We start from the raw sequence: 26,526 nt of genomic DNA, 5'->3' as shown, positions 1-26,526 counted from the left end.
AAGATAACGACAACTTATCAACCAACCAAACCTGAGTAACTGCGATGACAACGCTGATATTTTTCATTTGTGTCATCGTAAGATTGCACATATTGGGTAACTTAACCACTAACTGTAACCTATTACTAAGAATGGTAACAATAGATTTGATTAAAATGTGTGTCTAGTATTAACAGAACAACAACAGCACTGAAGTTTATAAAAAGTTTATTAGACTGCATGTAAAAGTAGTCATTACAGTCTCAACGGCAATAAATTAAAAGGCATACAATACAACTCAAGTTTCAGAATTCACAATATTATGCTTTTGAACCATCACCGATAATGTGTCATATATTCACTCTGAAGCTGCACCACAGTTTAACAACATGAATGAGATATCAAACAGCTGAAAGGGACAGATCATCTGTCAGTTAACCTCTCTCACCGTGGTGTTCAGCGCAGAGGTAAAAAGCACAACGGCTAACGTTTGTATCAGTCCCGAATTTGCAAGAGTACAGACAGTCGCTGTAGGTCCAAAAAAAGATCAGCGTGGGCACATTTACAGGAGAGGCAGAAGGCAGATGTGAGGCAGATTAGTCATCACATAGGACGGAGAATATATGTACAGCAGAGACACTTAAAACAGGTGAAGACAGACAGGCAGGAGGAGAGAGGCAGCAGTGAAAAGTCAAGGAGTTAGCTGGGTACACGTGAACTGAAGAGGTAGACTGGAAGAACACAAAGCCAACTGTGGGAAGGACTGACAGCTAGCTACACATATCTACGTGTGTGTGTGTGTGTGTGTGTGTGTGTGTGTGATTAATGCCTTTAAGTTTGGGGTTAAATTCGATAACGTACTGAAATTATTTTTTGTGTTGAGACTATATTTTTAGTTAAGTGTGCGCACGTGTGTGTGTGCAGGTACAGAGAAGGCCCAGGGTATAGGTGAGGTAGGTTAATTTGGGTCCTCAGGGAGTGGGGAAAAACTATAGAAAAGCATTTACCATATGCACTTCCTCTAACATTACTTCATAGTAAAAGAAACATCAGGAAATGAAGCAATGTGTATTAAGCAAACACTTCTGTTTCACTGTGAATTGTCTGCACCTGTGTGAACAACAAAACAAACACACATGAGCACATAGCATGTACAGTAGCAGTTTAGGTACATAAGTACAGTGGTTAAAATGACACGGTAAAATAAAAGCACTCTCAGACACCTTTCCTTGTATGCAACAGATTTCAGAATAAAAGCACTGTTATTGGTTTTCAGTTATAAATCGCAGTCCGGTTTATGCAGCCATGATGGACCTGAACTGGTTAATGATACTCAAGTTATCAGCTAACAGTACACTTATCAGTACTCGTTACTGTCAGTAATACAGAACATTATCAGTACTCTTGGATTTGAGTTGTAAAATGTAATCGATGGTTTCCAAAGCGTTTCCTATCTGTCGCCTCTATGCAGAAACGTCTGTGCTAAAATGGGTTTGGAAGGCCAATAAGCAGCCTGAGCTGAGCGTGTGCCTACTTTAAGTGCATGCACATTATTCCAGCTCATTTCACCACCTTAGTGTTATATCTCTCTGACGCTGAAACCACCTTTTTACATTCTGGGTAATAAAAGTTTTCATCTTTCAGTTCTCCTCCATCCTCCTCCAGAGAATTGAAGTTTAGAACCCCCAAAAAATATGTCCACTCGTCTTTATTACTCACTCACTCGCACACGTACTCACAACATGAAGCTTTCAGCAGCAGGCAGACGATTTTCACAGTATAAAAATATTTCACTTAACCACAGAGAGGTCCACGATTTCACATTAAGCCCATATTTTGTGTCTCTGAAGCCACACAAAGATACAAATCATTCCTTAAGAGCTGCAGTTCAATATGGGAATAATCAAGTCTCAGTCAGAACGGAGACTTAATTATGTCCATGTTTGTGACACATGACCAAGAGAGTGGGCAGACATATCAAGATTGTTACAAAGCAATACTCGGCAGTGTTCACATAGATTTAAATATTAACGTAGGTCCAGCAAGATCATGTAAGATCATGATTTTGAAATAATGCCACCGTAAGACTGGTCTCAAGATCAACCTTCAAATCCAGGATCCGCTGATTAAACACCTGCAGGAAGAAGTTCTTGTCCATAAAGCATGATCACTTCTCCTTTCTGCTCCTGGTTTACCTGGGAAACCTCAGATGATCCCTGAATGAGGTGATTTATATTTGTTGGCTCAGCCTGTTTGAGTCAAGCATTCAGGAGTCATCTGCCGTGTAAATTCAGATGATTTAGTAAACAAACGTCACTGGATCTGTGAGAGATCAGTCAAACACACAGTTTGAATTGTGTTAGCCTTTAGCCGCGCTGCTAACAAACGATCAGCAAAGGACGAACGCCAAAAATCACCACAATAGCAGCCACTGGTACACCTCATCTCCGTAGAGGAAAACATGTACACACTAAACATGTGAGTGTGAGTCTGCTGAGGGCAAATTTTCCTTTAAAAGGCATCAACAGTGTCCTTACAGGAGTTTACTCTCATGTTTGTGACCCCTCTCAGGCGCTGGTGCCCTCGTTCTCACCAGCTTGGCTCTCACTGGCCGTCGTTCCGTGTGTGATGAGGGTAGAAGGCGGCTCAGACACGTCTCGCCGGCTGCTGTGCCTCGAGTGGCTGTCTAACTGATGGAGGCTGCTGTGCGTGGACAGCGGGTGGTCCAGACGTGGCATGCTGCCATGGAAACTGCGCTCCTCTGTACCTCGGTGAACCAAAGTGTCGCTCCTGAGAGAGGGAGAGAAGGAGACAGGTGAGGCGAGCTGGATTTACTGTCATGTAATTCACACCTCAGGAAGTCATGAGTTTCCGTCTGTACCTGTCGTCACGAGTGCGGCGCAGGCTGCCGTGGTAGCTGGTTTTGCTGTGGACGCTGCCAGCCTTACTCTTGTTGGAGGCGGGGTGGCCGTGGTGAGATCTGATTGGTTCGTCAAGGTCGTCTAGGACAGCCAAGTGGGTGGAGGAGGCGTGGGTAGAAGTGCCCTACAGGAGGATGAGATGTCAGATAGATTGGGATTAAACTCTTTGATTTTTAATATTTTTAGGGGCAAATATTCAAATTCACAAAACTGACACTCCTGCTTTCTTACTAGTGTAAAAATGTTTACTTTTGTTACTGTTGTTTCACTGCTTTTTTCCCCAGTCCTACCTGAGTGGATGTTCCTCTGGACTTCCTAATAATGGGGGTGTTGGGTTCACGCAGCAGAGACTGGGCAAAGTCTGGCTGCTCCTGCAGCACCTGACGAGACTCATTTACCCCACTGCTGCAGAGAGAAGAGTTGTACTTACAGCGTATACTGCAGAACATGAACTCTCACAGGTTTGTTTTCATTCTTAAAACTGTCTTAATAGGAATTTACACAGAATTCTACAAGAAAAGAAAAAAGTAACCAATATCCATAATAATAATCCAATTTCTCTTCTTACTCTTTGCGCCTGCGTCCATGCAGGAAGCTGGCCCATTCAAAGCAGGTCTTCTTGCTGCCCACCCAGAAAACAGAGGGGATCCCCACCACCAACATCATCAGGTATTTAATCAGGAACAAAACCATGTTCGGTCGGCTGGTCTGCTCCACCTGAAAAGAACAGACATGTAAAATATTAATTCCTCCATCAGAAAATAATCAAAACACAGCCCAAAAAAAAAAGTGTGGCCAGGAAAGAAGCTTTCATCATTTTAGAAACAGACTGGCATTAAATTATATACGTGCAGGGCTAAAACTATTCCTTAACTCTAAAGATTCATAAAATGCTTAGCATGCCACGAAAACAACTTGCACATTAAATTAAACCAAAGGATCCAGCGCTGACAAGTGTTTTTAGCCCAGTCAGGCCATTTCAATGATTGAGAGTGGAGATAATCTCAGGAAAAGCCAGCTGCCCGAGCAGCTGAACTACAGCTGGGATGTACAGCAACTGCTTTCTCCTCAGCTCTGAACGCTGATGCAGTAGAAATCATCTCCCACCAGAGGGCAGGAGTTCACAGCAGTTGTGGAGGGTGAGCGGTATCTTGGTTAGTAGTGAGTATAGTTAGTTAAAGAATACACTTTCTTATTTCATAGATATCCCCAAATATTTTCCTAACTCGCTATTGATGTCTTGAAACAGACTTTAATCAGTGAGCAGCTTCAGGGAGGAGTGTACAGCAAAATTAAAGATGGCGTGATGTTTTCTTTCATCGCAGTGATCAGTTTTCAGTTGGGTTTTTTTGTTAAACGACAGTAAGCGGATACTGACTATTTGTTGTTTTAGGCATGTTTGTGAAGTGTGTGGTTGCAACTTACAATTTAAAATCAGAGGAGAATCAGTTGTTAACAGGATTCTAGAGACAACATCAACTCTACTGTTTCAGGAAATATTACAATAAATCCTTGCCACGAGAATTATTATTAAATTATAATCTGAACAAGATGCCTTTCACAGAGCACTACAGCACTCACACACAGACAGGGGAGGAACACTTTTCCAAAGCTTTTCTTAGGTTTTAAAGGCCCAGCATCCAGAAAAAAATCATATGACTAAACAAACTTAGACCATCTTGCCCAGGCTGAGATTAAAATGTCTCACATCTAGGCCTGAGATAAAACAGGCCTTCAGTAAATGAAGCCACCCATGCACACCCACAAAAATAAAGTCACTTGAACTTGAACAATGCCTACAGAATTTTCAATTATACAAAAACACGGCAATTGTACCCCACACAGAAAAACCCCCTAGGGTCAAGATCAAATAACACGGAGCAATAATGAAATTCCAGAGCTACAACAGGTTGTAAAGGGGGTTTCTCCTCATGTGCTCTCTCACACACTCATACACTAACAAGAAACATAAGCACTTCCACCTGCCTACACCCCCCCCCCCCAATATAATCTGTCAGTCACACATAAGCTGACACCTCTGTAACAGCACTAACATTTAATAAGCACTGAAATGGAAATATAAACAAATGTCAGAAGTTAAAGTTTTTATAAGGTAAACTAATGGAAAGCTTTTGTTGCCTTGTGTGTATGCACAGGACAGAGATATGTGTGGTGTGTTTATGTCTATATCGGGCACATTTATTTAGTCATTCATTTAGTACCAGACTGTATAAAACACCACACTCCCACCACCCTTCATAACCGCTACAAAGACGTTACAGAGTCCAGGCAGCAGAGCATGACAGAGCAAGTCCTGAGAGAGACACACAGAGTGAGAGAGACAGAGTTTGTGAGAACCAGCAGACAGAGGGAAAAACAAAGAGTGTTACACAGAGATGGGAGCTTTGTGCAGAGCTGGTCTTGAGAGCTGTATTAGCTGAGCTAATGATGCATACTGCTCTCTGCTCCCTCTCCTCCACAAATACCGACTCTCTCGACCACACACGTGCAATAGCAAACTCCCACTCTCTCTCTTTCACACACAGTCACTGCTCATTAAAGGGTTATTTCCCTTAATTTCAATGTGGGTTTCCTCTTAGGTTTCCTAATGTATTTATAGCTTCCTTCTAGTTTTGGCATTAGATAAAGTGGCTTAGATAATTTAGCTTATTTGTAAACTGTCTACTTGTCTTTTTTCACCCTGTCGACCTTGTGGTAAGAAATGACTTCCTGTTTCCAGGTTCCAGCAATTACCTAAATAAGTACACTGGTATCATAACTAACAGAAATGTTGTCTAAAACTACATGAATAAAATGTGTAAATAAAAAGAAGTGATTCTGGTATGTTTACTACTCTCACAAACAACACACACCTCTCTCATACACATATAAGGCATCTGAGTGACTTTATGAGGAGAGAAATACACAGTAGGAAACTGAGTACTTCACACCAGCTATCTTTGGCATGGTGGCAGTGCACACTGTGTGTATGTGAGTGAGATACAGAGAGATCGGGGGGAGTTTGCATGCTGCAGCATGAGCTGTGATAGGTATACAGCTGGATATCCTGTCAAGAGAGTGTCTGTGTGTGTTTGTTTTCAGAGTCCAGTTGAGATCACAGGCAGATTCTGAGAGGCCATCTGTTACAGGCAGCAGGTAGAGGAATAGTTTGATGAGCTACACGGCAGGCATACTTATGTTGTGATATCCGGAGAATTTAAAGGATGTATACAGTAACAGCACACTTCATCACCCCTTTAAAGTCATTTATATTGTCAGTGTAAAGCAGAGAGTATTTTCTGCTCAAGTCTCCCCTAAGATCTATTCCCTGCAATCTTTTGTTCACAAAAACATCCTCATAAATGATATACATCACATTCCCTCACATCCCTCTCTCTACCTTGTACGGGCAGGGGATGTGGTAGCGCCTGCAGTTCTCCTCCATCCACGTTGTCTCCCAAATGCTCCTGTAGGTGTGTTCGTACAGGTAGCACCCAATGACAGTCAGCAAAGGGACCAGATAGAGCACCGAGAACACACCCATGCGGATCATGAACTTGACTAGTTTGGTCTGGTTCTCCTTCTCCAGAGGGATCTCCATGCGCACCCGGTTCAGAGCCACAATGCCCACTAAGAGGAGAGAGACACCCACCTAAAGAGAGAGAGACAAATGAAGAGTCCCACTCAGTGACAGATACACTAAATTAAAAAGAATGATGAGTATTTTAAAGAGCTGGAGGATTGACACCAGATCAAAAGACCTTCAGCCATCATCCAATCCAATAACTAGTCTATAAATATCTCTACATGATTCCAGCCAACGATTCACTCTTGTATCATTTCATCCACCCACCCATTAATCTGTTCACCCATCCATCCATCCTACTCATCAACTCTTTCATCCGCCCACCAACTCATTTATCTCCTGACTGTACTCACCGCCACGTTGAGGCAGAGCGGAGCCAGAACAAACCACCTTAGGGCGTCGATGTCATACAGCCCTATGAAACACACTCCACTGATCCCATCTCCTTCAATTTTGTTCAGGGCCAACAGGGTGACAGTCAGGGCCCCCGGGAGCCCCCAGGCTACAGCGTGGAAGAGGAGCGCTTTCTTCTCAATGGCCTCGCTGCCCCATTTAGGCACAGCAGCCAGGAACCAAGTGATGGTCAGTATGACCCACCACACGCTGCCGGCCATGGTGAAGAAATACAGGACCATGAAGAACAGGGTGCACACCTGAAAGAGAGAGCGATGAACACGTTCGGGTCAATCATGTGGGCATTTTTCGCATTAGGATTAAAAGAATGTGTTCTGTTAGTGAAGCTCTCACCTTGTTGTGTGAACCCTGTGTGATGGTTGACGCTTTGAACTGAGCAGGGCTGACGGTGTTACAGGCTACTCTGTCTTCCAACAGGAAGCCCAGAAAGAAAACCAGTGACACCATGACGTAACACACAGCGTAGAAGATTATTGGTCGCTCAGGGTATCGAAACCTAATGAGAGATTTAAAAAACAAACAAATAGTGAGACATTTTTTCTTAGAAGTTGATATAAGACATAACATAACATTTAGCTGTTCAAACCTGGTCACATCGATGAGAAACGTCAGGAAGGTGAAGAGCGTAGCCGATAGACAGACGATGGAAACGACTCCTATGAAGTAGCGGATGAAGGTCAGCTCCTGCCAGTTGAAGTACATTGAGGGGCACGGGGCAGAGCAGTCCTTCTTGCCCATGAATGTGTAGCCCAGGTCTGGGTCAATTTTGAGCTCTCTGGGGCACCAGAAGCCGTAGTCTCTCTGGACGGTCATGGACGACTGGTCGGTGGGATCAGAGCCTGTTAGCAGGTCCTCTGGGCGAGGATAGGGCTCATCACAATCTGGAAACCTGTAAAACAACAATCATGTCTTTAGATAATTTACTAGCAATCAATTTTGCTGCGAAATTTAGTGGTATAATAGGGTGGACAAAATATTGGAAACACCCCAGAGAAAATATATCCTCCAAAAAGACATAAAAGATCAGTTAATGCCCATCTCACAGTTTCAATGAAAAACAAACATTATAACTAGTTTTTTAATGTGGATTAACTGCAGGACTGTTGTATGAGACTGCATTAGTTTCAGTTATGTGTCCCAAATAAATAAGAAGTTAGACAGGGAAGAAGACAAACAAGGAAAGGGATCTGCTGTATGGAGATACATGAGAGAAAACTAGGGGAGAAAGTCAAAGAAAACGGGAACAGTGACAAGATACTGAGGTTTAGAGTTAGGTTGGCTTGATGTGGATTGAAGTTGGCATGAGTTCAAAAACAAGCAGCAAGCACAGGATCAGTGCAGATTTGAGGTGTATGCCAAACATATTGCAGGCGAAATCCTGGGTAACAGTACACATGTAAAATAATAAAACAGAATAACACTACTAGCTCCACAAGCACAGATTCGTAAACACCCTTGTATATTAGAGCCTGTACAATATATTGGATGGCCAGAATATTTGTTCCTATTTAGGCCAACTAGAGATATATTGGATTGGGTGGTTTTCCAACTGTTATGTAAACTTTTTAAAGTGGCCTTTACAACAGTAATATCTGAATACTTCCCCTCTAAAATTGGTAATCGGCATCTGTCATCTGTCTCTGTCAACTGTTTATATTTTCAAACACTGAGTTCATTTAAAACGTCATACACACCTGCTGCACTCCATGTCATCTGGCCAGGCTAATCCAAATATCTCCATCAGTTTGTTGCACTCATCCTTGGCGCGCTGACAGACAGATCGACATGGCATGGACACCTGGCCGTACTGAGTGCACACCGGGGCGTAGAGGGCACACAGGAACATCCTCAGGTCAGCACTGCACACCAGGTTTACCATGGGATGAAAAGGCTGCGGAGGAGAGATATCGGGAGGTTTTAATTTATTTATATTTGTTTTAACCTGCCACAAAAGCCACAAAAAGCTTGATGGTATGAAGTGAATGTATGGAAAGTTCAATATGGTGTATAGTAAAACAAAGGTCCCAAAACAAACACCCACATTTCATCTTTCCAATGTTACATCACAATATCCCCTGGGGAACCAGCTTGACAAGCTTGTTATTAAATCTGCCATGCGTGTGGGAAAGACGGGGCTGAGGAAAAAGTTAACTGCTATCAGTAGCACATATGAGAGGCTCATATTTACCCTGAAATAGCCATCAAAGAGGAAGGAGGCAGTGCCAGAGGAAGGACAGATATGTCCTAACTCCTCTGCTGCAACTTATGCTACTTAGTATTCCATCAATATTTAGAAGCTCATGAAATATGTATAGCAGCAATCAGATTACCAAACATCCCTTTGAAGTAGGGGACAGCAAAGACAGACCTCTGAAGGTTGAGCCGCAGCCATGTGTCAATCCACTGAACAAACAAACAGCAGGGCTGTCCACACACTGAAGATGAGTGATTCTGTTTCCTCTGATGGCTGTGTAAAGGTTAGAGAGTCAGGCCTGTGACCTTCAGGCTGCTGGCTCAAATCCCCAGAATGATTGGAGAAATGTAAATGATGGATGGGACAGAATTACCCTTTATGCTTATTTAAACAACCACTGCTGCCATAACCCTGAACAAATACTATGTGGGGTTGTTCTGTGTGAGCTCATACATTTTTCATTCTATCTCAGCCTCTTTTCTGTTGATGAAGTTTAGCTGATGGCTCCTTCTGCTCATACAAAGATTTTTTCTCAATTTGTTCCAAAAACAAACAAACAGATGTTTACCTGGAAAATAAATACAGATTGCAATAATTACACAGAAGTGCCAGTACATAGAGACTTGATAGGTTGGTGGGAAAAAGCTTGGCGTTTACAAAAGAGCACAAAATATTTTTTTTCTTTCAGTTTCAGCATTTGCATTTCAGAGCAAACATTTGTCTCAATATCTGCTTTTGTGAAATACAGACACCAAATATATTACACATATTTCACTGATGTTGTCATTCATCACTGCCAGAAACATTATGCATAGTGTGCACTGTTTATGACGGGTTTACATAGGCAAACTGACCAGCCGCATCTATCCAGTTCTTTAAAAGTTCACATCATCTGGCTGCACAACAACTGCCTTCAAAGAGATAACAGAGAAATCAGAGCAGAACCATAACAGCAATGAATCGAGACCAAAGCAATGAGACAGAACACTTAGCCTGATCACACACAATACAGCACTGAATGAGTGCGTCTAAAATATGTGTTTATTCGACACACAACACTGCACTTTCATTGACTACTCGCCACAAAAGCTACAGTATATGCTTACTGACTGTATGAGTGTATTCAGGCAAAATAGCCATGCATCAGTGAATGTGTGTGTGTGTGGAGTCAGGCCTCGCAAGTGTGTTTTGATCGTTCTCAATTGCCGTGTTCTAGATGTGCACATTGGAGAGATGTTCCACCAGTAAATGTGTGCAGCGGTGCATGAGCTGTCTGACATAGTTTAGAGAATTGCACTGAAACACATGTAAGCACACACACATACAGATACACACGCACATACCACTCGGGTTCATTCAATAATTCACACAATTTAAAACCCATGCATTTATTTTGCTGGTGTGAAGCACGCAAGCTTCCCTGGGTGTTGACAGAGAGCAACAGGAAGCACAGGAGCTTTGATTGGGGACAAAACTTAGTACATAGTTGAGTAGATTAATTAAACATTTCCTGTGTAGACGGAATAGCAGATGAAAATGCTTCATGCTATATTCATTCAGCTCTAATTCGAAAAAAGGAGGATCGGTTATTTACTCATCTCGTCTTCAGTTTTATTAGAGGAGAATATGATGTATTGCACTTCAGTTGCTTTTCATCGTGCCCTGCAATTGAACCAAGGAGCTTTTAATATATAATTATGTTTGACTGTTAGACACTGACTCACAAGCACTATCCTGTAATGAAGTGTGATGAAATGGTGGGAAAGTGTTGCTGCCTCCTTTACAACTTCAACTGAAAGGCATCTGTAGCCAACTGTAAAGGGCTGTGCCTGAACATGGGACTGATCAGAATCCTATTTACATTATTGGTTACCATTTAAATACTATTTATATTTAAACCTGAAACAATGTAGGCATTGAAATCCAACATTTTTTGGTCATGCTGTTTAATAATAGTAGTAATTTAAAACTGATAAAGTCAGTTTGTGGAAAAAGACATGCTGCGTTGAAACAAGTCCTTCTTTTCCCCCTGATGAAGCTCCCTTGGTGCCAGTGAAATATGTTCCTGGTATCCAAATATAGTATACATTCCAATATAAATTCATACAACAGCACTTTTAAATAGGCATCCATAATAAACCAATAACTCAATAAACAAATTTCACAAAATTTCAGCTTAAAGCTCCTGTGAGGAACTTTCGTTCATGTTGACTTTGGCGCCCCCTGTGGACAAAGCTGTACCTTTTATCTCTTTGCTGATTTTGTCCTGTACAAGTTGTGTTTTTTTAAACAAAAAAATTCCATCCTGCTTTTTTTAACAGTCATATGTATCACTCACTTTAAATTTTTGTCCTGGAAAATGTGAACAAAGGCAGTGTGCTGTTAATCCCTACGTCTGACACCGACCCCCCGCCAGCGGTTTCAGGCATTTAAAATAACATCTTAGAAATAATCAGTACTGTTGCTGAGGGTCTGGTTATGTACTTAACGAAGGTAACTTAATGGCAGAGCTGTTGCACAGAATTGTATTAGACCGCACAGGTGTACCTCTAAAAGCGGCCACCGAGTGTATCTCTTAACAGAGTCTACACTGTCTACCATTACATGTACTAATGTCAGTTATATATGACATTGTTTCAGTTACGTCTTTGTGTGCGACCCTCCATCCTAGACTTGATGGTGTAGTGTGATTACAATGAACAGATTCGATGAATGTGCAAAGAGATTTTAGCATCAAATAGGATCTGCAAACAAAAACTGATCTGTGCTTCAAAACGATCTCTCTGTTGCTGTCCGTCCACCTCTCTCACTCATATTTCTGGTGCGAGCCTGAGGCCACACTTAACCGAGTGGTAGGTGCTTTCTGCATGAGTGTGTCTCTCTTTGCAGCAGAATGGAGCCTTTCTTCAAGTGTCCTCACACTAACTCTACAGCGAATATCTGTGTGTCCCCATTCTGCCCATTTCCCTCGTGCATGCAGGGTTACGTGTGTGGATGTGTGTCACTGTTCTTGTATTCTGTGTAAGTCTGCCCCAGTTATCCAGTGAGTTTCCAGTGTGTGTGTGCAAGGCGAGTGTGTGTCAATGCATGTCACTGCATGTGTGCAGATATCGGTGTGCAATTATTCTGACGGTCAGGGCAATTGCCCTCCATCTCCCACCACAAAGAGAATATTGATATTAAGTGGTCTAACTGTGCCACCCAACAAGTAAGGAGGGGGTAGCAATCAGCTTTCCATGGAGGACAACAACAGCAGATTGTCTGGCATTTTGTAGTTAGTTGTGTTGTGGAAAGCAGAGGGGCAAATAAAATAAAGCCTGAGGGGGAAGACAACTAAAGAAAGATGGAAGGATGAGTAAAAAGGCTACAAGGGAAAGAGGAAATGTAGTGCATCAGCTTCTGCAGTCGATCGCTCTCTCTCACTGCTGGTATCTCTGATAAAGTCAAGACCCTTCTGTTGAGGTTGGTCTCAAACTGAAAAGGCTTTTGTATGTTACCAGCATTGCAGTCTTTAAGCTTCTTTTAAACCTTAATTGTCAATTTCAAAACCAAACAGTACAGAGTAAAAAATATTGCAGAGCGTAAACAACTTAATGCACAATACAATATCTACATTTATCATAGTCCAACATGCAAACCACCAAAACACCATCCATCATGCAATGCAGCAACTTGACGTTTCCCCCACAGCTCCCCAAGCTTTTAAGTGGTATGAATGGTGGATTGACAGCAGCCATTTAGCAACCATAATTGTCAGAACCATTTCAGAGAAACATTTTAACATTGACTAATTCATCCTTTATGAGTGCACTTATTGGAGCATGAGTGCTTTCAACTGCAGTGTTGGAAACTTTATGCATCTTGAATTATACCACCCCGGCGGTCTAACGGGAGGGTTTCTCTCTATTGTGCAAAGCCCCGACAACATTTCTGATAATTACTAGTATATGCACATATTCTTCACAAGACACTAGAAATAAAAACTGCATTAAGATAAAGTAATTTGGAGATTTACATTTTCTCAACAATAAAAGGCAGCCAGATTTAAGGGAAGTCACTTTTCCATTTGAGAAACAATCATCCAGCAAAATAACAGATTGTCCAAAGCACAGACAACAAAATAGTGATTAAAACACGATTCAATAAATATGCAATAAACTACATGAAAGGTTTATTTGTGTATGTGATTTGGAGGCGCCGTTGGTAGCAATAAGAATAAGAGGAGGAATGAGAAGCAGGGTGGGTTTTTTGACACAGAAAAAAGCCCCTGACTGGTCCACCTCTTGTTCAATAGACGGATTAAGTTTCTTTCTCTTTACTCCCTCTCTCCAAAGAAACCCAGGGGAGGGAGAGAGAAAGAAATAGAAGGAGAGAAAAAAATAAACGTAAAAAACAACAAGGAAAAGGGGAAAGATAGACAGACGGAAAGAAAAAGACAGAGGCATATGATTAACAGTCACGTAAAGCGAGTTATGTTTTTGGCATACAAGAGTTGCTGTAAATTTGATTACGGAGAGGACACAGTGCATACAACATCAAACAAAAGTACCAGGAGTGTTGTATGTGAAAAATGTTTGCACCACAGCTGTTCTGGTTAGATAAAGTTTTCCCAAGTGTTGTGTTTAGTGGTTGTGTTGGGAATTTCAACCAAAAACGTAGTGAGAATATTAAAAAGTACACAGTAATTAAGCTAGCCTGTTAGCCTTAGAAATGTGACACAAGCTTACATTTTGCAAGTTGCTGACCATCATCAGCAGAGGGTTACATTTAAAGTGGATCCACACTATGCACTATTCCATGTTATTTCTAGCCATTTTGTATGTTTTACTTTAATTGTTAGACAATAAAAACATTTAGAAGCTTGAAAGGGAAGTTGTTAAGTTATCAAGATAACACGGTTTGGAGCAGTTCTGCCCACAATAACACCTAAGCTAGCCTTACAACAAAGTGCACTGCTGGCAGTGTTAACCCCATCAGAGTCAAAAAGCTCCTATATCATATTTTGTGTTGTTCCACTCCACCCTTTTTTCCATTTTACTCCACTTCCCTTCTCTCTTCCTTTCTCTGTTTGAGTTAAAAAGAGGGTTCTGCTGCACTGATCTAGATTCACATCTAAAATGGAAAGCTTTTTTTGTAAAAATATAATTTATTAATATCTTTGGGTAGTCTTTAGCCAGTGGGTGTTTTGTGTGTATCTGTGTGTACAGTATGTGTGTAATTTGGTGCTTAGAACTGTAGTAGAAAATCCAGTTAGCCAACTCTGCAGAAACTCATATACATCTCCAAGTGCATGAGGAGAAGGAGGAGGGGGAGGGAGGGAGGGAGGGAGTAAATAAAGGAGAAAAACTGGAGTGGAAAAGAGTTTCCCGGTGGATTAGGGAGTCAAATGGATTGGAAAGAGTGTTTAGAGTGTGAGAACCTGAGATGCACACACACATACACACACTAGCTTCCTGAAACTGTCACCGGCTTTGTGCTGTGGTCGGATCAAGGTGACAGGCTGCCGAGTCTAAGCCTCCAAAGAAACAGCTCCTGAACTGGCACCAATGCCTGCTTTGAAGAATCCAAAGTTGTGTTCTGAGTGTTCTGGTGTTCAACAAAGTCAAAATATCAAATGTGCGATAGTTCATCTGGTCCTGGATTTTCTCAAGAGTAACGCTGCCTTTTGCCTCCATAGAGCTCATCAGTGACTTTCAATGACTTTATGTTGTTGTGTTTGTGACTCTTCACAGCTCTGACAGATTTTTAGAGTGCCTTTAGTCCTGAATTATGGTGTGGAAAACCACCCAAATAGCAATCAGATCATCTAAAGTGCCACAAATCTATTTCAATTTAGCATTTTAAGTCCTCTAAGAAACTGGCACTTTGCATGTTTTGCTCATAAGTGCTCTCATGGGACATTTAAGTACTCTAGTCCTCAATCCCTTAAATCTGCACAGTAAAACTTCCAAAACGTTGATCTTTTAATGCACCAGCAGATGCAGTGAACCATTTCTTTCACCTCTCTCTGACAGATGAGAAAAACCAGGCTTTTTAAAACTAAACCTTGCCATCTGGACACAACACCCTCACACGCTTTCCATCTCTTTTTCCTCCTCTCTATCTCACTCTGTAACTCGCTCTCAAATTAGTCAGTAGGGCCCTGCAGCACAGATGCTGCAGCTCTACCTCTATTGGCTACAATACAGTATAACATCAGTGTAACATTCCCTCTCCAATAATTGTTTTTTCCATTTCTCTCAGTCTCAGCTGAATCTATAGTATTCCTGTTTGGTCCAAGCTCCCTACTGCCACTCGATCCCTCCATTTTTCCTCCTTGCACTCAAGCTATTATCTGCCTTCTCCTTCACTGCATTCATACATTAGAGCCAATTACATTCTCTTGCTCTGTCTCTCTCTCTACAATCTAAGAAAAGTGCATCGTTTCAGTGCACAATCATATAGCAATTACATGGTTGTTCCATCTCTCTCTGCTTACCTCCTATTTTGTAAGTTATTCTCTATGCGTACCAGTGTTTTCTCACTGCTGCCTCTCTCATCTCCACTTTTACTACTTAGATTTGATCTCATGCAACATTTTCTACCTTCTTCTTCACACATGATATATGTGTCCATAGGAAAAATTCACACCACAAGACACACAGACTCACACACACTCTCAGGCTCTGTCTGCCTCCTCTCTGCTCTCACACGCTCGTGAGAGAGACAGGCGTTGGCCATGAATAGATGAAGTGAACAGACCGCGATGCTCTCCTCCCTAATCTCTGAAAAGACAGTTAAGAAAGGGGCACCCTTCTCTCACACTCTCTCCCCCTTTCATTCATTTGTTCGTTTATCCGTGTCCATCCATCGTTCAGTCAGGAGGACCCGACAAAGCCTTTAATGGCATTCCCCTTCACGATCACTTCCCCTCCTCTTCCCCTCCTATCTTCGTTCTCCTGTATTCATCTTTTATTTTCTTTGCCTCCCATTTACTCCTGGCAATTACGCTGACATGCACTTGTCCTCCTCCTACACTTTTCATTCTCCAATTTTCTCTTCCAACATCATCATTCATCGCTCCCCCCCCCCCGCTTTATCCGGTTATTTCACGTTTGACAAAAACTATTTGGCAACACCGTCAACCTTCTCTGTCTCTCCTCTGTTCTGATCATCATGTTACAAACCCTGCGCAATGTTTCATTTCACTCATTCATCATTTCACTCATTCTATCGTATCATACTCATACATTTTCTATTTAGCAAAGAAAGATTAACGTAAATATTAAGCTTTGTTTTCTCTTTATTTTTCCTTAAAATTTGCCTCTTCTATCTGTAAACATTTAGAATCTTGGATTTAGATTTAGACAACTATAAATCTCAGAATTACAGGCATAAAATCTGGTGTGACATTTGTGACTCCAATAAATCCACAATTTTTTGTGTGTGGATACTTTCAGCTTTGTTCAGCAATTCAAATAGGTGGTTTCCCTTGATGGGGGTCATAATCAGTGATCGGGAGAAGGGGGGACTTCATGTAGTAGTAGCAAGTACATTCATGTAAAACAGCAACAGTAAAATCGTACCAGACATGCGTACCAGATGAGATACATTTTTTTGGGGAGTAAAATTCCAAAAATATAAACTCATTTCAAATAAACATCGTTGATTTAATGAAAAATGTGTAAAATGTCAAAAAAGTCAGACAAAAAGGAAACTCTAGTCTAGTCTGAGGAGTATTATGTTCATATTATGTTCATATTATGTTCATAGTATTATCCAAGATAAGTCCATCATCTACAATACAGATTAAAATTGCTTGACATTAAACGTCTCTTAAAATCATGTCAGCCTTTACCAGACAACAATAAACTAATTAAAAATTGTGGGTTGACTTTTCCATGCTGTTGTATGGCTGTCACCTCACACCTCACATTAACAACAGAAGCCTGTCTTTTCACTGGTGTGGGTGGAGAGACATTATCTTCCTCCACTACATCATGTTTGTACAGCACTGACTGCAATTAATACAGATTTTGCAGACTTTCATGATTCTTATCTTCAAAGACAAATGGCACAAGAGATCAATGTTTTAAGTATGAATGTCCTTTTTCTTTACTTGCCCCTTTATTATCTCTCCTCCTCCTCCTCCTCCTCCTTGTCTCCTTGGTTTAGTCCAGAACATGCACTCATCATCCAATTTCCCTCCTCTCCCCTCCCCTCCCCTGCCTGTCTGTCTCCCTCCATTCCTCCCCCTTCTTCTCTGCCTATTTATCTACCATGGCAACAGGTGATGTGGTGGCTCTCACAGGGACACGTCTCATTGAGGAGAACAGGGCATAGCACATGCATGTGCACAGACACACATACACACACACACATTCACAAGCGCATTGTGGCAGGACGCCTTAAAAGGATGAAACCATCCAAAAAGTATAGCAAACAAGCTTGAACAAAGAGCGACACAGGGAGAGTGTGAAAGTGAGAGTGAAAGGAACTGAGAGGCGTAGGAGAGAGGGTCAAATTAAATGATAGAGATGTAGAGGGGGGGCTGTAACAATGGAGCTGAATCAGATGGCACCCACACATGTCCTAACACCATCCAAGCTGCCTGTGCGTTTCCATCTGTGCACCACTTATATATACACTCTGTTACAGTCAGATAAAAGCGTAGCAAGAATAAGTAGTTTGCAAACTGATGCATGCAGAAAACATCACATTTGGAGATAGAATATATCCACTTTCATGAATACATTCTTTATTAAAATGGTTCATGTTCAGTTTGCAAAGCATACAGGCACTTTATAATGAACAACACCCTCAGGTTACAATTAAAACACACATATCTGGGTTATTGCTGGCCCAAATCAGAATAGCATATTTGGACAAATCCTCTGTTAACATGCTGTCTGCACATTATCTCCTATATCATCAAACCATCACTCAGGAAGAAGGAGGTATACATTCAGCTTCATAGCCGTATGGGTTTACTCTTTTATCTGTTAACAAAATAAAAAATGATAAAAATTACTAATAGAATCTGGACGTTGGAGGGAGAGGGGAGATGGAAACGGACTAATTGGGTGAGTCACAGAGTGTGTGGGAGGCTGGGGCTGTGCCAGTGCTGGACGGAGGAGAAAGGAAAAGCATGTACACAACCAGAAGTGCCCCATATGCAGCAGAAAAACTCAGTGCCTGGTAATCAATGTACATATATTTCCATTTTAACACACTATGGAGAATTTGCAGTGCAAAATAAAGCACTCTCAGACCATGCAGGGCGAGCAGTTGTCAGTTAGAGTAATACAAGGAAGCTTATTTCCTAGAATTAAAGGGAACATGCCGTCAAGTTTGATTGTTTGAGCTGTTAGACACTGACGATTTATACTGTTTAAAAATCCATGTGATGATATGCTTTCATACGAGAGCTATTTTGGGAGAGTTGAGAGTTACACGAGTCTCAATAAGTGCACAATTAGTGGCAGTAGAGCTCTTAATGCTGACGCTGGTCCTGACCTGCAGAATGCTGAAAATGTACGAGCTGCCTTGTGTTGAGTGGCTTTGCGTGAGAAGGGGATCAATGATGTGAGTGTTTGTGTGTATGTTAGTGTGAAGCTGGGCTTAATGGTGAGGGTTAAACATCTCTCACCAGACGTACACACACATGCAGATCCCAGGCTGGTCATGGGTTGAGATTAAGACCATAATACATGGATAACCTATATTTATGTGTTACTATAGGGGGGCGCGGGTGTATGGAGGTAACAGGGCAGATCAAAGTAGACGAGACTAAAAGAGTGAAGACAAAGAACATAAATATAAAAGCAAAACAGAGATTAGTCTCCACTGTCATCAATACATCACTGATACCAGGAGGGTAGGGGGTTGAACAGGCGTAATAACGGACAGCTAGTGCAGACCAAACCACTTGATGAAGTCTTTACTATGATTTAGTGCTGATATGATAAACTGAACATATGATTAGTCAGCCACATCAATTTAAAGCAGATTACAGAATATCTCAACTATGATTAAAGCAATCATTCTGGAAAGCAACATTTGTTGCCTGTCTTCTATTCTGTCCATATTTAATACCCCACAATCCAATGAAGGCAAAATGCCAAACATTTGCTGGAACCAGATTCCTAAATTTGAGGAATTGCTTTTTTTCTCCACTGTTTTCACTGTAATTCAAATATCCTTTTTGGTCATGTCTGTTAAACATAACAAAGAACATGAAGGACTCGACTTAGGCTCTAGGGAAGAGCGATGGGGGTTTTTCATTATCGTTTGCAATTGTCTAAATGATTAGCCAACTAAGTGCACTTATTTCCCCATGGAAAAATAGGGAACAGATTAGTAAATAATGAAAAAAGACCTAGAATTGTACAAAACTATGACTGAAGTTAAAATAGGAACTGGTACAGGACAGGACGGATGTTGTTCTACATTTTTGACAGTTACATCTAAATCATGCTGGAAATGCATACTTTATAATCTCCCAGCAGAAGATGTAAGGTAGTGGGTTGGGGAATTCAAGCAGCATCTCGCTGCCTCATATGTTCATGGAAACCTGGGGTATTATATTTACAGTCGGCTACGGTTCACTGTTTGAGCAATGCAAAAGCTCTCCAAACTTTCCTTAAATCTCTCTTTGCTTGGCATTGAGAGGCTGGATAAGCAGCGGTGGCAGCTATGCTGATGGGAGCAGTCTGCCAAAAAACAGCACCAGGCCGGGCCCTTTGTTCTGAACATAAATAAATGATTGCTTCATTAAGGCTGGCAGCTTCAATAGACTCGGTCAGAATAAGCAGGATAATCAAGAGTTCAACTGAAATAAACAGGAACTTTAAACTGAATGAGGACCTGTCTGTCTCCACCAGTGAATAGGGTAATAAGCCTCTTCAGATGCACTGAAAACCAGGAACGCGCTCGCACACACACACACACACACACACACACACACACACACACACACACACACACACACACACACACACACACACACACACACACACACACACACACACACACACACACACACACACACACCTCAATAAAGGCTAATTCTCTCTTTCGTATTCACACACACACAAAGAAAAAAACACAACAGACCACACTTAAACAACGAGCCTCGAACTCTCCAGATTTGGCACACACAAACTCTTTCTGTGGTGGGGACCTGGTGGCCCCAGGGTGGCCCTTCTTAAACAGAGCAGTCTTATTTTGAAAGACAGGACCCCATACTGAGAGAAACACAAACACCGGAGACAGTAGGGTCTAAAGACTTTACACAACCTGTCACTCTGTCAGTATTTCCCTCTGCTTGGACTCTGACAATCTCCTGCTGTTCGACTAACCCACGCATTTTCTTCTTTCAACACTTTGTCCCCCTTCCTCCACCCGTTCTTTATGTGACTCCCACAGATTAATATGTATACCTCTGCAAATCGTGAATACCAGAAAAATCTCCACTTTCCTTAACACCGATGAATTAATATAGTTATTCTGCCTTACACTGCCTTGGTTAAGTTAAAACAAAACACCTCTAATAATTTAAATAGGGTATCATATTCTTTGGATTTACCATATTAGCATCACATTACCATCAAATGGCTTCTTGTCCATGTAACCAGACTCCTGCCGAATGCAGGGAGAATGCATGACTGTGTTGCACTTAGCAGGTTAGTGCCAGCCTTCTGCATTAACTTGATTTCTAAAATGTATCAAAAGTACCAACTGGATTCAATACTTTAGGAAGGATTAAGGACTCTGACATGGAGAGTCTTATATAACAAATACACTTACACGATCTGCAATTGCTTTCAAAAATGTAGAAATCAGTAACCATAGAAGTGTGATTAGCTGCAAAGGTGGGTTTTAAAGTAATCAGGTCATTGCAGCAAATTCCCTGCCTTAATTTGATTTCTGCCAATAACCTGATTTTGTAGTGGGCATGTAAACGTAGTGACTGACAGCTCTAGATCCCTTCATTCAGCCCTGGGGTTGCTGTCTATTTGCTATACAAACAGTGTGCTCTATTGTAGCCCAAATTAGCCTTTCTATTACTGACTGCCAGACCCGGGGCTCTCTAATCTCATTCACTCTGGGATCCAAATTAAAAAGACTGTCCTGGAATTGTCTGGAAATAGTCAATGAGGTATAACATCAGCACAGAATATCCTGCAGTGTAGCTGTTTTTTTTCTTTTAGCCTTGTGGAAAAAAATGACAATACTAACTCCACTAATAACCACCTTATTTCCACCAACTGAGGGGAAAATTCACAGTAAACTTAACTATCATCAAGCTACTATATCATAATGTGATTTTATTATAATATACATATGTTTTAATGATGCAATACAAACACTAGGCTTTCTACACGGCAGACATTTTGACTTGTCTGGAGACGATTGTTTAGAAGAATACTACATCAAACAAATAGGAAAATGGAGAATTTGGGGCTTTGATTGGAAGAATGCAAACCTAATGCCCAGACTATGTTGTTACTGTGCCTTTTTTAATTGGATGATTGGATACAATTAATTTAACCTCATTCAGTCAGAAGAAAGGCAGAGGATGCCCTATCTCATCTACAATACACCAAAATAAAACTCCATTGCACAGAGCCAAATATCTTCCCATTAACTCAAGACTAAACTCTCCGGCCAAGCAGACATCAGGGCTGCCAAGGCCTTAGGCACGGTAACCTCTGTGTGCCTATTTATATATTTGTTTATCAAAGGACAAATAAGGGCCCGATGAGCCACTTCTCTGTTTCATGACTGAAATTAGATTTTTTTTGGCACATTGCACCCATCTTTCTTAAATCTGACATGGAAGCATCAGGCCATTTGCCTTTCTGATATAACCCCATACATCTGAAATACCTGACATCAGTATTAAGCTGAGATCAATTCTTCTCTCTTGGTGCCGACACACAATCCCAATGATGTCATACGTCTTAATCTCTGTGTCTTACATGGACCACAAATAATGTCACAACCCACAGCACATCCTCTGGGAACCATAACATGCTGTGGCAGATGGACAGTACAAGCCATATTTCTGAGTGACATGCAAACACAAAAGCATGCACTTGCACACACACGCACACACCAACACATTCCCTAAGAAATCATTTCACCCGTCACACTATCTCCCATTCGAAATTCATTTCCCTTCTCTTCCTCTTCCCCCTCTCATGTTTCAGCCTCTCGCACCCTGTCCTCACAGGTTTAATTGACTATTGTGGCAGATGGGGTGGCGGTTGGTCTGTGGGAATCAATGTCTTCATTGTGGGACTGAGAGAGAGATTAGCAGCTAGTTAGCACTAGTGAGAGATGACAGCTGGCGCGGTTAACCTCCCCTGTCACTCATACACACACACATACAGGAGGTGGTAGCGTACAGTTAGCCAGGCTTAGCTATTATACACAGGAGAAATACTGCTCTGTACCTTGAGCCTGTAAGTAAAACACTAAATAAATGTGGACAGGGAGTTTAATCATCTACACACACTCAGGGTTAATCCTTTGTTTTGCTTGACAACTAAAAAGGCAGAAGGAGAAAAGGCAATATTTTCAATGTCAGTCAAAACTCATGACTCAACGACAGCACAACTCAACACTACTCAAAATGGAGCCGGGGTTAGAACTGTTTCTGAGTCGGGGGCTTGAATGTGTCACAACCTTTTACTTGAAGACAACTCACAACGAAAATAAATGTAACATGACGGTCACAGCCCACTAGTCTGATCTATCTACTCAGAAAGCCAAGACACGAAGCGCTGCCACTGAGGCAGAGCAAACATTCATCATGTGATGCGACCCAAAAAAGTGACTACAACAGCTGCTGACAATGGCTCCAGTTTCGTTAAGGCATCCGAAATACTTCACGCCGATTTGGCAGCAGTTGTTTATTTTACATTTTTTCACATTAAGAAAAATTCCCCAAAACCCTGACGATCTCAACGGTCACTTGGTAAAAGATCTGTCTATCTTAACCAAAGCCCTCCTCAGTTGTAGGGGATCTTTGAAACAAGAACTGGCTGTGTATTGCTGATATATATTTAAGGGTTTTAGCTAAAATGTTACATTAACCAAACACAAAAGCTGAGTTGGACGTACTCCGACATAGTCAAAGAAAAAAATGGTTTGTCATGAACAGCAGCTTGTTTTGATTATTACCTGTCATAGTTCAGCAATTATCTATGGTGCCTTGTGACTAAAGTCTCTGAATGTATAGGGCTGCCCCCTGAAAGTAGACAAATCAAATCGACTTGAAATTCTTCAAGATCACAGATCTGTGTCTTTGTCATGCTCTGCACCTGGCTCAATAAGGTCACGATCTGTCCGTATTTCCGCGCACAGTTACTATAAAGTATAAACTATGTCTCCACATGCTGTGAATGACAGGAGCAGGAGCTGTAACCTGCGATCAGTTCATCATAGTTTTTAATAACTCTATATATATTTAATCAGAGTATCCCCCCCCAAACCCTGCTATATGACGAAAAAAATAAAAAATCAACGAATAGTCGAATCTTCGTTTTGAACGGCCAAATCTGATTCGACTCAAAGAATTTGGATTTGGATACAGGCCTAGTATATTATACACAAACAAGTTATTAGTTATTCATAATCAACAGCAAGTACAGAAGCAGACTTGCAAACTCTCATACTTGCACATAAACCGATGCACATGCACTAATAGATCTGTGAAAACACAAACACAAGTTGGTATTTTTACAGCCACTGTCCAATCAAAGATAGCACTGAATTTCCTCCAGGTTCCCAGCAGGACTACCATGCCTGCTCGAAGCAGACCAGAGCAGGAAAACCACCAGAGCTCATGTTGCTGCTCAACCATCTTCAGAAAGATGTCTCCTCCGTGACTGCAGGGACTGAGGGTGTCAGTTACTTAGCTCCGTCTTCATCTGGGTCAAATCAAGTTCAACAACAGACGTTTCTTACAATCCCTTACACAGTGTGTTTTGACATGGCACTAGGGAATTTACTTGATCTGAATATTTGCACGGTCCTTAATGTGCCGAGTGAATCCTGTGCCTCAATGAGTGTTATCGCCCTTTAAAAAACACAGAGCAAATTCAAAATGCATGCCTGTCAATCCAAAATAAAGCTGTTTTTTTTAATGACTCTATTTTCTGAAGGGAAAAAAGGGAGCGCCTGACAGCAGTGATCCACAGCATATTTTGACATGAGAGAATGTTGGAAATCCCTCTCTGTGATTAAATATTCAGAGCGCCGTAGCATGGTGAATTTAAGCTTGATCTTTTGGCTGACATTCATCTGCTTTTGACATGGAAAAATATTAACTAAACATCAACTCAAAATGAAAATCCCAAAAGATTAAACACGCAACGTGCACACAGCCAACACAGGCCATGTCCAAATTCATCTGCTTTTCAACAGGGGTAATTTAATATGCCAACTATGAACAGCTAGAGGCAAATTTCATTCTACTGACTATTTGTTATCCTTCCCTGTTACTTAAAGTATAAACCACAGTGTATACATGGTAGCCAAAACATGGGTAAAATTATACAACATGTGTATAGGGGCTACGACTCACAGGCATGTGGAAGGATTAACACTAACAAAAACAAGACAATCTGAATCCCCAACTAAGACAAGCTCAACTTGTCGTAAGATTGGTCTTTGTGCTTATTGCTTGTTTGGAATAACTGATTATTTTTATAGTGAGGAAATTACTAGGTAGTCCACAGTAGTTTACAACTGTACAACCACCACACCCAACCCATAATTGTCCACATCTCAAGCACATTGCCATGCAGCCTTTGGTACTGACAAATACTTGCTGCAAACGGGTAATTACAGTCTAGTTATTGAGCAACACCTCACTCTGTGCTCTTTCTCCCTCTCTGAGGAGCAACAAAGGAGAGGTAACATGATACAGATGGATAGTGTGTGTCTACTATTGCACACAGACAATGTGCAACACTTTTGCTCCTTTTTGAAACCAATGCTCGTATACTATAAAATATTCCACTGCAAGCATCATTCACATAATCACCCATCTGCTTTCAGTTTTGTGCTGCTGCTAAGAATACACCATGCGTTTGTCAGCTACTCAGCTACATTAAAGACAGGCCACGAGTGCCCAATTGAGTCCACACACATTCATCTATGTCTACCTGGAACAGTGACATGTAGTGATGGAGCAGTAACATGAGAAGATCGACTATCACCTGTTCTGCTGCGCCTATCTCTTTGATATTCTACGCCTATACGCCTGAAAGCCACTTTGCTCCTACATGAAGTGTGGCTCTTTGTATTCAATTTGTTCTACAACAGCAGACAAATGATGTGTTATGAGGTGATATTTTAAAATAACAACCAGTTTCCCCTCCGTGCAGAACAAGGCCTCTCCATTGTTTCAGTGCAAACCATCTCTGTGTACATTGTGATGATAAGGGATATGGGTGATTTTCAGGTGTGTCACTTGTATTGCTTAATGTTAGCAAATGGAAAAGAATAATGTCAATGAACTGACTATAATTATTAACACACAGACCATATTACAACAATAATAGTGTTACACAGAGTGCTACATTTTCTGACCTTAGACAACATTATTTCTTGTGACATTTGTTAAAGAATGGTTATTTACAGATATAAACACAGCTGAACCGTCCTAGTTTCTGACACAGCCTCTTTACACTGTATGTGAAGTCTTTTGTCTACAGCAGGTGTATGACACGTCAATGTCAGATTCTGCTGACTGTTGTTTTGATGTCGTTTACAATTTCGTTACCATGTTACTATGATCAAGACCTGTAAATTTGCTGTAATTGACCCCTGTTGAAATTTTTAAACTCACAACAATGCAGTTCAGGACTTCAGGACAAACAATATATAATTTCACCTCTGCCACAGCAGCTATCCAATGTTCCTGTGTGCAGTGAAACACAGACACACAAAACATGCATAGCCTGAATGACATACATAAACAACTTACCTCCATGGCGAGTGCAGCAGTTTGTTGGTCGTAGTGATTCAGGAGATTGGGCATAAAGGTGGTGTTGTAAGGCAGATCCTGGCACATTCTCAGTCTGATGGGCTCACAGCTGAACTCACTGTGGCTCTCTATGGACTCCAAATGAATGGACTGAGCGGGTGTAACCAGGGAGAAGAGGAGTAGGAAGATAGGGATGAGGAGGAAAGGAAAACAGACAGGAACTTGTTGTCTGCGGTACATTGTTGTAGTTTTTAAAAACCAGTCTTTCATACGTCCTCCTCCAACAGGTGCCTCCATCTTCATGTTAGACATTTCTCCACAGTGGCTCATACAGATGACTTTACTACAGACCTTACAACAAACAAAAAATTGTTTTTAAAGCTTCTTAAAATTATACGCTATTCAGTTCATTTTAGTGTCAGTAATGGAGGTAAAAGCAAGAAATCCACAG

The 26,526-nt window shown here is 41.3% G+C and overlaps 1 protein-coding gene across 1 annotated transcript; it reads right to left on the bottom strand.

The window, feature by feature from the left end:
* Window positions 1-190: 190 nt before the first annotated feature.
* Window positions 191-26,365, bottom strand: LOC138585144 (frizzled-3-like). The gene is made up of 10 exons (XM_069657416.1): window positions 26,076-26,365; window positions 8,595-8,791; window positions 7,487-7,789; window positions 7,234-7,396; window positions 6,840-7,139; window positions 6,301-6,552; window positions 3,469-3,617; window positions 3,191-3,302; window positions 2,861-3,024; window positions 191-2,769 (listed from the first exon to the last, which is right to left on the bottom strand). Exons 1-10 carry the CDS (start codon window positions 26,343-26,345, stop codon window positions 2,547-2,549), a joined length of 2,133 nt encoding a protein of 710 aa, XP_069513517.1. The 5' UTR covers window positions 26,346-26,365; the 3' UTR covers window positions 191-2,546.
* Between the last annotated feature and the right edge of the window lie 161 nt (window positions 26,366-26,526).

This window comes from Semicossyphus pulcher, unplaced genomic scaffold (assembly GCF_022749685.1).
Source record: "Semicossyphus pulcher isolate SPU_LCO1_2020_fin unplaced genomic scaffold, fSemPul1.0.p SCAF_1, whole genome shotgun sequence".
Lineage (NCBI taxonomy): Eukaryota > Metazoa > Chordata > Actinopteri > Labriformes > Labridae > Semicossyphus > Semicossyphus pulcher.
The sequence above is the reverse complement of the archived record's forward strand: the minus strand, read 5'-3'. Positions and strand labels throughout refer to the sequence as shown.

Excerpts from the sequence above, each read along its gene's own strand:
- LOC138585144 (XM_069657416.1), bottom strand. The coding sequence starts at position 26,345 with ATGAAAGACTGGTTTTTAAAAACTACAACAATGTACCGCAGACAACAA. Across the intron at positions 8,792-26,075 it reads CTGCTGCACTCGCCATGGAG|CCTTTTCATCCCATGGTAAA; the intron begins GTAAGTTGTTTA and ends TCTCCTCCGCAG. Across the intron at positions 2,770-2,860 it reads CGCCGCACTCGTGACGACAG|GAGCGACACTTTGGTTCACC; the intron begins GTACAGACGGAA and ends TCCCTCTCTCAG.